This window comes from Gracilinanus agilis, chromosome 3, assembly GCF_016433145.1.
Source record: "Gracilinanus agilis isolate LMUSP501 chromosome 3, AgileGrace, whole genome shotgun sequence".
NCBI classification, from domain to species: Eukaryota; Metazoa; Chordata; class Mammalia; order Didelphimorphia; family Didelphidae; genus Gracilinanus; species Gracilinanus agilis.
Window position 1 is genome coordinate 95,241,707 of NC_058132.1, and position 13,497 is coordinate 95,255,203.

The 13,497-nt window shown below is 35.2% G+C and overlaps 1 protein-coding gene across 1 annotated transcript in view; it reads right to left on the minus strand.

Moving 5' to 3' along the window:
- Positions 1 to 13,497, minus strand: part of PGM2L1 (phosphoglucomutase 2 like 1) — a 60,686-nt gene that overhangs the window by 30,983 nt on the left and 16,206 nt on the right. The window contains exons 2-5 of the mRNA XM_044668139.1: positions 12,404 to 12,571; positions 9,933 to 10,039; positions 9,203 to 9,287; positions 1,888 to 1,971 (exon numbers count right to left, since the gene is read on the minus strand). Coding sequence (XP_044524074.1) covers positions 1,888 to 1,971; positions 9,203 to 9,287; positions 9,933 to 10,039; positions 12,404 to 12,571 — 444 coding nt within the window. The remainder of the gene's footprint in view (positions 1 to 1,887; positions 1,972 to 9,202; positions 9,288 to 9,932; positions 10,040 to 12,403; positions 12,572 to 13,497) is intronic.

The following is a 13,497-nucleotide window of genomic DNA, read 5'->3' on the forward strand; positions in this document are numbered from 1 at the left end:
CTGTTGTTCAGTTGTTTCAGTCATGCCTAATTCTTTGTGATCCCATTTGGGGTTTTCTTGGCAAAGACACTGGAGTAGTTGGCCATTTTCTTCTGCAGCTCATTTTACATATAAGAACACTGAGGCATACAGAATTAAACACAATACTACTTCAGTCTGAGTAGGGCACGGCATCTTCTTATACCAGGCATGCTCCTCTCAATTCAGGCCAAGCCCACATTCCTTCAATGGTCCTCCATATTACATTGCTGGCTTACTTTGAGCTTGTAGTCCACTACACCTTCAGGTCTTTTGGAAACAAACAGCTATCTAAACATGTTACCCTCATACTTGTGAAGTTGATATTTTGCATGTAAGTGAAAGGCATTATACTTATTTTTACTGAATTTCCTCTTATTAGATTCAGTTCAATGTTTTGGCCCATCAAGTTCTTTGTGTGAACTGACTGACATCTAGAGTGTTAGCTCTCTTTAGTTTTCGGTTGTATGAAAATTTCTTAAGTCTACCATCAATGTCTTAAAACAAATTACTCATGAAATACTTTTAATAAAAATGGTAAACAGAATAGGACAGTGATGGTGAACCTTTTAGAGATCAAGTGCCCAAACTGCAACCCTCATGTCACATGTGAGCCCCCCCTTTACCCCAGATAGGGGAGGGAAGAAGTGTGCCCATTGGGCTGCTGGGCAGAGGGGTGGGTGAAGTGAGAAATTATCTCAAATGCAGTGGAGGGGGAAAAGGGAGCGGTCCTCTCTGGGACATGTGCCATAGTTTGCTAACACAGGTATAAGATCAAACGAGATCCCTGAGCCATTCCACTGAAGAACTCTTGCTAAGGGTCACCAAATAATTACTTAAATTAAATATATTCACTGTTCTGAACCTATCAAATTGAACTATTGTCTAACCCAAATCTTTCCATCCTCTCCAAAAGAATGTATAAAAAAATTTATTAAATGCTTTCCTAAAATCTAGGTAAAGTACAGCCACAACATTCTTCCAATCTACTAATTTAATAAGCCTGTTAAGAAAGGAAATTAGTTTAACATGACCACTTGGTGAATCTTTTGAACTTTGGTTTTCTAAATGTTCACTATCTCTTTAAATTAATCTGTTCTAGAATTTTCCCAGAATAAAAGTCAAGTTTATTAGCTTAGAGTTTTCAAGCTCTATTCATTCCCCTATTCTTTTTTAAAAAATCAGGATAATTTATATTTCTCCATTATTGTGGCATCTCTCCTATTCTACACAATCTTTCAAATATGATTGACTGGGGCTTAGCAATCATACTAATCAATTTTGTCAGTACCCAAAGATGTAGTTCACTAGGGCCAAGAGGTTTGAATTCATCAAAGGTAGTTAGGTTTTCTTTTATGTTCTTCTTGCTTCCTATTTAATGAAAATAATATCTGTGCAGTTATTGTGGTAGAAACAAGGGCTTATGATAGCAGTCAGCAATTCTTTAGGTGACCTTTAAGCGACCCATGGCCTTTTGCAAAAATAGAATATGGCTGGACCTTTCACTATCCTGTGAGCACTCACTAATTTGTCAATGTCTCTTCTAAAGTATGGTGCCCAAAATTATACTCTTGAAGTGGTTTAACTAGTACAGAGCATGTCTATTTATCTATCATCTGTATTGTCATTATGTTAATAATGTTGCTTTTAGTTTTTCCTTTTACCTCATCATTATTTTTGCTTTTTAACTACTGTCAAGTCGGATCTACCTTATTCTAACTTTGGATGTTTAAATATTTTGAACTTAAATGTAACCCTTTACACTATCTCTGATAAATTCATCTTACTGTTTTAGCTCTAATATTTTATCATGTCAAGATCATTTGGACCTTGATTCTATCACACATCAATTGGACTCCCAAGATTTACCTTATATCCATTGTCTTCCTTACGATTATGGGAGGCAGTAATCATCACACCTGCAACTGCTTTCAGTTCCTGAACAGCATAGGGCTGAAAAAGAAAGTCATAATTCAAATTAATTATTTTGTTATTAGATTTTGATTTAAGAATAATTCTGAATGTTTTTATTATCTTTGTGTCCCCAGTGCTTACCACATTATAGGTACTTAATAAATAGCTGTTGGTTTTTTATATGCTGTAAGTATAGCTAATAATAAAAACAGATAGCATTTACATAGTACTTTAAGATTTGTAATCTGTTTTACAAATATTATTGAATTTTATTCTCACAGCAACCATGGGAGACAGATGTTATTATTGCCCCCATTTTGCAGATAAGGAAACTGAGGCAGACAGAGGTTAAATATCTTCTCAGAGTCACACAGGACGCAAATGTCTGAGGCCAAATTTGAACGCAGATCTTCCTGATTCCAGATCAAGCACTCTATCCACTGGGCCACCTTGCATTAAATATCATAATGCATTAAACGGAATAACATAAATAAAAGGCACAGACCCATAGAGAAGCTAAAAAAATATTAAATGGCTGTGTGAATGAGAAAATTAAAACACTATTATATTTAATCACAGTAAAGATACCAGAGAGACTAAAAAACATTTAGTAGGCACTATGTCTTAGGTCAGTGATGGGAAAACCTTTTAAAGGAGTAGGTGATGTGAGAAAAGTCCTTAGGTATGTGTGGAGAGGGGGAGGAGAGCAACCTGGCCCCTGCATCCATCTGGCTTTCTGGTAGTGAACTCTGTGCTGAGGCAACACATAGGTTCACCACTATTGTCCTACACACTGTACTAAGCCCTACGGATACAAATGCAAGCAAAGACAATACCTGTCCTTAAGGAGCTTTTAGCATTTTTTCCTTTAATCAAATTTTATTTATTTCAAAGAAAACCTGCCCTCCCCCGTTGAGAAAGAAAAATAAAACTCTGTTACAGACATAGATAAGCAAAACAAAACCCTGCATTGGCCACATTCAGAAAATGCACACGCGCGCGCGCGCACACACACACACACACACACACACGCACACACACACACACGCACACACACACACACACACACAGAGTTATCACCTCTCTTATCAAGAGGTGGGTAGCATGGTTCATCATCTGTCTCCTAGAATTGCATTTGGTCATTTCTTTGATGAGAATTCAAAAGTCTTTCAAAGTGATTTGTCTTTATAAAATTTGTTACTGTATAAATTATTCCACTGGTTCTGCTCACTTCACTCAGCATCAGTTCATACAAGTCTTCTTATGTTACACTGAAACCATGCCCTTAATCATTTTTTATGGACCAATAGTATTCCATCACATTCACAGCCTGTTCAGTGATCCCCAACTTCCTTAGTTTTTTTTTTGTTTGTTTTTTTTAAACCCTTACCTTCCGTCTTGGAATCAATACTGTGTATTGGCTCCAAGGCAGAAGAGTGGCAAGGGCTAGGCAATGGGGGTTAAGTGACTTGCCCAGGGTCACACAGCTAGGAAGTGTCTGAGGCCAGATTTGAACCTAGGACCTCCCGTCTCCTAGGTCTGACTCTCAATCCACTGAGCTACCCGGCTGCCCCCTCCCTTAGTTTTTTTTTTTTTTTTTTAAACCCTTGTACTTTTGGTGTATTGTCTCATAGGTGGAAGAGTGGTAAGGGTGGGCAATGGGGGTCAAGTGACCTGCCCAGGGTCACACAGCTGGGAAGTGGCTGAGGCCGGGTTTGAACCTAGGACCTCCTGTCTCTAGGCCTGACTCTCACTCCACTGAGCTACCCAGCTGCCCCCCTCCCTTAGTTTTTAATGGGGACTCCCTTAGTTTTTAAATCTTTACCACCAAAGAAAAGTTATTATAAGTATCTTTGTATATACTAGAGAATTGTTTTATTTAGAACCAATCCCTCCCTTGATTTTTGCTCCCTTATCTCTCTTTCCCTTCTCCTCTTTTTCTCCTATTTCCCTGTTGAGTGAAATGTATTTTTGTACCCAACTGTGTGTATGTGTATTCTACCTTTTTTAACCAGTTCAGATGAGTGACATTTAAGTACTGCCTATTCCCTCCCCACTTTTCTCCTTGTTTAGATAGATTTCTACTTTTTTACATAAATTTTGACTTATAATTATAAATTAAATTTCTCCACCCTTCCTCTCCTGTTCTCGTCTGATCCAAAATTATTCCTTTTCTCCCTTTCCATAATTCTTCTAAGATCAAAACATGACAAGACCACTTCCAGGTCCTCTGTTTAATAAATTTCTGTTTAAATAGATTCCCACTATGATCTCTAATGACAGGGCTTTAAGGAGATATATGTATCATCTCTCCATATTAGAATGCACAAAGTTTAACCCTGTTTAGTCCTTTATGATATTCAATCATATTTATCTTTTAATGTTTCACCTGACTTCTGAGTTTCAATTTCAGAGTTTTTCATCTTTTCATCAGGAATACTTGAAAGTCCCCTATTTCATTAAAGGTTCATTTTTTTTCTCCTATAGGATAATATACAATTTTGTTAGGTAAGTAGTTCTTTGCCTCCTGAAATATATCTAAGTTCTCCACTTCTTCAAAATGGTGGCTGCTAAATATATGTGAACCTGACTGACTCTTCAGTATTTGAATTCTTTCTTTCTGGCCTACTTTCAATATTTTTTCTTTGATCTGGAAGCTCTGGATTTGGGCCATAATATTTCTATTGCCATTTTGCCCTCTGTTTCTAAGAAATCTAGGCAATTTTTTTATGATTTCCTGAAACATGATTTCTCAGCTCTTTTTAGTTATAGCTATCAGGTAGTACAATGATTCTTAAATTTTCTCTCCTTGATCTGTGTTCTAGGTCTATTGTTTTTGCTATGAGATACATTATTTTCTTCTTTTTTTCAGTCATTTGTCTTTAATATTTTTTATTGCTTATGAAGTCATCAACTTCTATTTGTTCCATTCTAATTTTCAGCTGGATGAGCTTTTGTACCTCTTAATGCCAATTTGTCAAATCTATTTCCAATTCTTTCTTCCATTTGCTCATTTCTCTTCCAATTGTTTTCCTCTAACTCTTACTTCATCTCTGCCAGGAATTCTAGTTGAACTTGTGCCCACAATATGCTTTTAGTTGAGGTTTTGCTTATATGTGTTTTAGAACTGAGCTTTCCTTCTGGATTTGTGCCTTGAGTATACCTATCACCATAATAGCTCTTTAATGGTAAGACTCTTTGTCTTACCCAAGTGACTCTTTGTCTGCTCAGTCGTATAGCCTATATCAGTGATGGGCAACCTTTTGAGCATGGTGTGTCAAAATTCACCAAAAAACCAAGCATAACTCGGGCGGTGTGTCGCTTTGAGAAAAAAGCCATAATTTCACAATTTATAGTTTAAATAACAAAGATGTATAATTGTAATATATATATAACTGTATTTAATAAACCAAAAATAGGTAAATTAATATAGGTAGAATTGTCATCTATAGTGCACAGAGTGTCTACACTATACTACAGAAAATGTTTCATCCTCAGCATGTGGCCCCATACTTCTCTGTATGCGGCTGTGTGTAGCTCCCAGAATTAACCCCCTACTAATTGGTGGTTGGAATTTGGTCCTTGCCCTTGTACCTATCTCTCTACTTTTTAGACTTTAATGGGTTGTGTATCATTTGTAACCCCTTCACAGCTGTGACTCTTTCTTTGTGTTCTTTGTTTGAAACCAGTATAAAATAAACTCCAAACTCTATAGCGGTTAGATCAGCTATGGGTTAAACAATTAATCTGGCTGTTCTCATTTTCTGTTTCCTGTCTTTTCAACCTGATGCCATTAAACGCCACTTAGGACCCTATCATATAGAGTTGGCTCTCTATAAGAAACTAAGGGGGAGTTAGTATTTATCATTTGGGAAATGGCTGAACAAATTATTTTTGGTTTATGAATGTTATGGAATACTATTGTCTTATAAGAAATTATGAAAGGAACAGTTTCAGAGAAATGTAGGAAGAATCATATGAACTACTATGAAGTGAAATGAGCAAAACCAGGAGGAAAATTTATACAATAACTTCAACATTTTAAACATACACAACTATGAAAGGCTTAAGCTCTTTAATCAATAACAACTCCAGATGATGCTACTATCTATTTTCAGAAGTGATGGACTCAAGATTAAACTGAGACATATACATTTTGGACATAGCCAATGTGAGAATGCTATGTTTGAATATGCGAATTTGTTATGAGGGTTCTCTTTTTCTTTTCTTTCCACTGTAAGTGAGGGGGAAAGAAAAAAGATTGCTGTTCATTGAAAAAATTTAAATTACGCACATGTGTGTATAAACATGTGTATGTATACATATATAGTCTACAGATTGGTATTAAAAAAGTACTAAGAGGAACATTTATAACTATAAACATCTGCATCAACAAAACAAAGAAAATTAATGAATTTCGTATACACTTTAAAAACTGGAGGATGAAATTAATGAGCAGACAAAAAAACAAGATCGCATCAGAGGTGAATGCAATTCATTTTTAAAAAAACTGTAAATAAACCAAAAGCTAATTTTAAAAACTAACATAATTTATAAGTCTAAAAAAAAGTAAACCCAAATCACAAAAAACAGAAAAGCACAAGAAGAGACCATGAAATAAAAAATTGTCCAGAAAAATTAACAAAGATTACTATATACTGCTCTTAATATATTTGGGGAATCTAAAATAAATTAAATATCTACAAACAAGAAGTAGAAATCTAAATAGTCCCATCTGAGAAAGAAAAGCAGATTAAAAAGCTGCCCTTTAAAGAAACAAAGGCAATGGACCCAAATAGAATCACGAACTAATTCGAGCATATTTTTAGTCAATAAACAATTATTAAGTGCCTACTATGTGCCTTGCATTGGGCTAAGTACTGGGGATATGAATAAGAAAAAAGGAATAAAGTCTCTACTATCAAGGAGCTTACAATCTAAAGAGAGAAGGAAACACACAGAAGGAAGGTGAAAAGAGAGGGGAGGTACCCAATGTAGGGAAATGGTGAAAGCAGTCAGAGAAGTCCCAAAGTGGTGTAGCCAGGTGAGAAATGAGATGTTTGAGCTAATAATAAATGGAGGTTTGGAGTTCATGGCTCCACTCTCCAAATAGAGAGGAGGAGGGTAGTGATGAGATAAGAGTACAAAGGCTGATAAGATCTTACAGGATGATGAGGTTACCCCAGTAACATTCTTGGAGCATGGAGTGAAGTCAGAGATGTTCCAAAGTTGTATAGCCAAGTAAGAAATAATGCATACATGATATAAAATATTTCAAAATACTGAAAAAGACAGCTACCTAATTCCTATGGGTTAAATAGGATTTTGATGCCCAAACCAAATAAATGCAAAGCTAAGAAAAAAAAACAACACATGTAATGAGGAACTGGCGAATGAAGACCCCATCTTTTGATGCTAACTCACATAGATATATGGGGTTCCTGCTTCTGGAAGTATATTATAATATGTAATGGAGGTGGTACTCTGCCTCAATTCAGAGTAAGCATAGGTATTCTGTAGCTATTTTCTGTCTGCTTATTGAGTGGTAAAGAAAAGCCTTTTTACTGGCTACTGAGCAGGATTTGAGTGTGAATACAAAAGGTATTAACTGATCAGACTGAGCTCCCTTATTCTTCCTGAAGGCCATGAAGTATAAAGGAACCTCTCTGAGTTCCACAGGGCTAGAAGGTGGTGTTCTTTCTCCCACCAGGGCCAACCAGTGAAAGCCTGGTCTCCTAGGCTAGCTTGTGTCAGGTATAGGGGCACTACTTGTTTTCTTTCTTTCTTTTGGTATGGGGATTTGTGATATCTTCAGCTAAAGTAAACAGGTTATTAACCTAAGTCATGTCTGTAATCACACTCTTAGACTGAAGAAGAGATACAGTGTTGGGGGCAGCTTGGTGGCTCAGTGGATTGAGAGCCAGGCCCAGAGACGAGAGGTCCTGGGTTCAGATCTGACCTCAGATACTTCCTAGCTGTGTGACTCTGGGGAAGTCACTTGACCCCCATTGCCTAGCCCTTACCACTTTTCTGCCTTAGAAACAATACATAGTATGATTCTAAGGGCTAAAAAAATAATAAGAAGAGATACAGTGAGAAAACAACTGGCTTTGTATAGACCTGAATCTAACTTGCATCACTTCTCCTCAGAAATTAGTTTTCTTAGCTACAAAGGTTTTTTATATCTATGTAAGGGCTCTCCTGTTTAGGCTTATGTTTTAAGATAAAATGGATCTTAATGTTCTAAAGTTCAGATCTTAGCTGGTAAGGAGACATAAAAGGGGAGAAAAAAGTGATTTCTCACCTCCTAGATTAGTGAGAATTGTTTAATTAAACATACATTAAATATGTAATGAATAGTTCCAGTAAGAAATATTTGGAAAACTTAGCTTCAAAAGAATCCAAAATAGCAAGAACAAATAGAAGAGGAAGAGATCTTTAATTATGAAAATTCCTTGCAAGCCTATCCTGCAAAAGTTGATGCTAATATAATTCCATTTGCTTCTCTTTGGAGAATACTAGAAAGTTTGATGAGGATATATCTAGCAGGTAATGTTATAAAATGTTTTTGCTTATTTCTTTGAAGGGAAATCTTTGAAAATAACCTTTAATAATAATATATAACAAAGTTTTCTGTTAATAAATCAAGCTTTTAAGAAATAGTAACATCTCATTAATTATATAATGTTGGATAAAATCACTTAAAATGGGATAAAATCACTTAATCACACTATGTCTTTTCTGTAAAAACGAGAGGATTGGATTGAAAGATCTTTAAAGTCTCTTTCCAGCTCTAAAATTCCTATGATTATGAATTTCCCTAAAAATCATCATTTCTCTATAGGACCTAGACAGTAAGGCCATGTCATTCAGGTGCTAGGGGGCTTAGATGAAAAGGATTTTGTGTGCCATCTGGTGGCCAATAAACAACTGTTCTAGAAGTGAGAAATGCCAAAAGTGCAATGGCAAAAAATGATTTCTGGTCCTATTCATCTTAGAACATGGGTTGAAAACCAAATTGGCTATTTAAAATCATACACAACATGCCATGATATACTAAATGCCAAATGAGTTGTAGTTTATTTTTAGACTTTTAGTTAGTTGTGAGAAATTTTTTCAAGCTATAGTCTGTTATGTATTTCATATTTCCCCCAGCAGATAACGCAATGCTATGAATAGAAGAGTAACTCAAGTATTTGAATATTTGTTGATGCTGTTAAAAAGAAAATCATTAAATCAAACTGTGCAGCTACTTACACGGAACACTTACCACAAAAGGTGTAGGAACATATCTTGAAAACAAATACACAGGTACTCCTTTGGACAGCAAAACTGCAGCAGTTAGTTTTGCAAGCCTACAAAGAAAATACTGAACTTAGACTCATATTTTACTATTCTTTTTATAACTTTTGAAAAATATATGTTACCCCCCCCACACACACCCCAGAACTTCTGAAAGAATAGAACACTCTTTCCTTCTTTCAGATGATTCTAAAAGTCAATAAAGTGGAAAAAGGGCAAGAAAAACCAAAAAGGCAAAATAAAAGATATAGATAATCCAAAATCTACATATTTTGCCTCTAAAAAAGACTTCATATAAGACCATAAAATGATTATAGTCTACATACAAATATTTCATTACGCACCACAGTAAAGTTCAACAGGAGTAAAATGTGTTATTGGCTCTTTTCCCCAACTTGAAATCCTTAACCTGAAGTTAAAATTATATCAATAAAACAATATTTCCCTTAAAACTCTAAAATAATAACACTTTTTACTTTAATGAAATTTATTTCAGTTACAATTTAGCTTCTTGTCTTATTTGCTCTGGAATTCAAGTTCCTTCTTGACTTTTAAGTACAGTTCAGCAGCTCATGATTATATTTTTGGATTATCTTGTATTTCAGGGATCCTACTTAAAATCATTTATGTGACTGGATGAATTGCTTTCCATCTTGATCCAATTCAATACTTAATTTTCCAAAATATGTATCATGTACCTTTGGCTGCTGCAGCTGCTGGTCACCTGACCCCTGGTGTCATAGCCGACAACAAAGCCTCTCTGCTTTAAGTCTGAAAAACATCTTTCAAGGTATTTGTACATCCCCTAAAGCAGATAAAGCATAAAAAGTTAGCTCAAAGCTAATGCTTTCACATCATAGGCTTTAATTCAATTACTAGAACATTTGGTATTCAGTTTGTGTGTTCCCAGAGAACTAACTTTGCCCCTCAACATAAGTTCCTCTAGAGAGATTATTTGATATGCAAAGGCAATGTGATAATTCACTTACTACCTTTAGCTTTCCACACATATAATAGCACAAAACAAATTTTAAGAAAGAATAGTTTGGTTATTGTGCTATCCCCTACATAAATTACTCTGTTCTTGAACCAATACTTCCTTTAAAATACGTTTCTAACATTTATCCTTTCCTTTGTATTTCTATCAACTCAGGTTTACATTCTTCCAATAACCAAACTATTACCTTCTCCTTTACTTTTCTTCCAGATTAGCCTTCCTAAAATATCTGATGCTTCCCTACTTAAAACATTCAATGGTGTTTTGTTTTTAAAAGTGTTTAAAAGACCCAGTCAATAGTTATCATTCTAGCATTCATGATCCTATTAATATAACTTTGTCCAGTTTCAATGTCGTTAATTACTTTCAAGTATCATAATGTCTATGTTCCAACTAGTCTCACTTCCTAACAGTCCCCCCAAATTTCTCTTAGCTTAAAGTACCCTTCCTCTATGCCCAAATTCTACTTTGTCTTATAGATCCAACTCAAATTCTCTCTCTTTCATGACTAAAAGCTTTTAACTAGTTCCCAACTGCTATCCTTCCACAAATGAAAACTTTTCCCATTTATTCCTCTTAATCTTAGAGTAATTTTCTTTACTCTGCCTCCTGCAATATTTACTGTTTATAATACACACTCTAATATTTGGCTATATTTATAGTCTTGTTTATAATATGAATGTCTTATCTTACAAGTGGACTGTAAATGTGAAGACCATTTCTTATCCAGAGCTCACTGACTTAGTAGAAGGTTCGAAAGTATAGTGGGAAAAGCAATGGACTGAGCATCAGAAGAGCAATAGACTACAGGGGAAAAAATTGCAGGACAAAAAAAGATGACCTGATTAGGACCAGAAGACCCAATTTTGGATTTATCATATGATAGCTGCATGATTTATCTAGTTGTGACCTCTATCAGTATTGGTTTTTGGGCCTGGGAAGTAAAAATAATGTCTCTGGGTTATAGATTTAGAGCTTGTCTACCTCATCACCATTTCCCAGATGAGGAAACTGAGGCCCAGAAAGGTTAAATGTCTGGGCCTAAGGTCACAAAGGAAGTAAGTAGCAGATTGGGAATCTGAACGCAAGTCCTCTACTTCAAAGTTCAACACTATTGTCTTTCTCACAGATTTATTCTATGTTTCAAATGAGACAATGGACAACAAAATATCATAAAACTATAAACCATTATTTAAAATGTAGTGATTTGGCATATATCCTTTGTTATTTCTTTGGCACAAGATAAGACATTTAAGGAGGTGCCAGGTAATTAAGTAACTGAAAAGAAAAATTCTTTAATCCTATAAGAGAATTTCCTTAATGGTTTGTAATTGTCATAAGTGGGGAGGAAAATATCATATCACACTTACAAAGACTATTATCCCCAAAGCTACGTTATTTACAAAAACATTTACTACTAAGTCATCTTTTTAGGATAGCAAGGAATATTATAAAATCAGTTCCAGTTTGAAAGTCCCCAGAAACTTTGTGTTAATCACACAATGTCAATTGAAAGTACTATAGAAAATAATTCTGAAAGTTTTGAATGAATTTGAAAGGACAGAGGTAGAGCACTGGTGTTTGTCTAATCCTCCACTACTTTAAAGCTACCACCTTTTGGAGGTCACAAGGCAATTTATTCCCCCTTCCCCTGTAGACACCAGTTTCCTCATTTGTAGATACTACATGACCTCTAAGATCCTTTTTAGGCAATAAATCCACAATCATCATCTAATCCTTGAATACTTTACTATTGATACAGATTGTGATTCCCTTGGGAAAATGATGAAGAATCAATACTGTCAGATACCTGGGGTCTGATTTTTTAACTACTAGTCAGATGCCAGTTTAGATAATTTCTCACTTCCTTTGTATTAATTTGAAACACTATAATTCACTTCCTGTTTCAACCCACATATGGTTGCTAAGCAACTGAGCTATAACCCTCTCAGAATAACAAGAAGGAAACACATATGTAGAGCCAAACCTTGACCTTTAAGGTACACAGATGGCTTCCCAAAAGAGCCACAGGAATGTCCAAAGGTCACAAGTTGGTAAGTAATTTATACTGAAGAGAACATTCTTCCAAATAAAGATAGTTATTATCTGATGTATAAGCAAAGAAAAATGTAATTAAAAAAACCTCTGTACATGAGATATTTCAGTGCATACCTGTGTTGACTGGATCACCGTAAGGTCATTAATATAGCAAAATCCTGCTCCCATGGCAGAACGAAGCCCAGCAGTGCCAAAAGTCATCCTGCAGCAAAGACGATCTCTTAGCTCCTTATTCATTCCATTTCGTAAGAGATTTTCAATTTGTTCTTTTGTCTTGGGATTCTAGAAAAATAGAATTGTAAAATTTAATTTGCATGTCAAAATATAAGCAGAATCAAAAACTAATAAATCCTCAAGGCATGATATCTAGACCATTATAAACATAAAAATATTACATTTGGATACTTTAAATGCAAAATTCATACATACATGTAGGATAGGAATATTTGGCACAGTGAGCAAGAGTGCTTGACATGGATCAGGAAGTGAGTTCACTTCAGATGCTATGTGACCTTGGGCAAGTCACAACCTCTCTCAGACTCAGTTTCCTTATCTGTAAAATGAAGGCAATGATAGCACCTGCCTCAGAGTTATTTGTGAGGATCCAATAAGATAAATATGTACAACACTTTGCAAACCTTAAAGTGACATATGAATGCTATTACTATGATGAGAATGACAATGATTCTCTGTTAACCCAAGGAGGGTCAGCAATGCCTTCTTAATAACCTACAGTCTCCAAGAGTTGCCCTGAGCAATGAGAGATCTTACTCAAGATCAAAAAGTCATGATGCATGAATGAAATGAAATATTCTGCAATAAGAAATCATTCAAATGAGTGTGAAAATCATAAGAGGACTTATGTTGATACAGATCAAAACAAGTGGAACCAAGACAATATATACATAATGACATTATTAGTAATTAATTATAAAAATTAAAATAAGTGAAAAACTCTTAAAAAGAAATCAAATTCTGAGAAACTAAAAACCAAATGAAGGTACTAGAGAAAAGATAATATACCTTCACCCTCATAGCAAAGAGGTATGTTAGGGTAGAATACTATACACCAGTGGTTCCCAAACTTTTTTGGCCTACAGCCCCCTTTCCAGAAAAAATATTAGTTAGTGCCCCTGGAAATTAATTTTTTTTTAATTTTAATAGCAATTAACAGGAAAGCTATCATCGCCCTCCTGGATCGCTGCAGC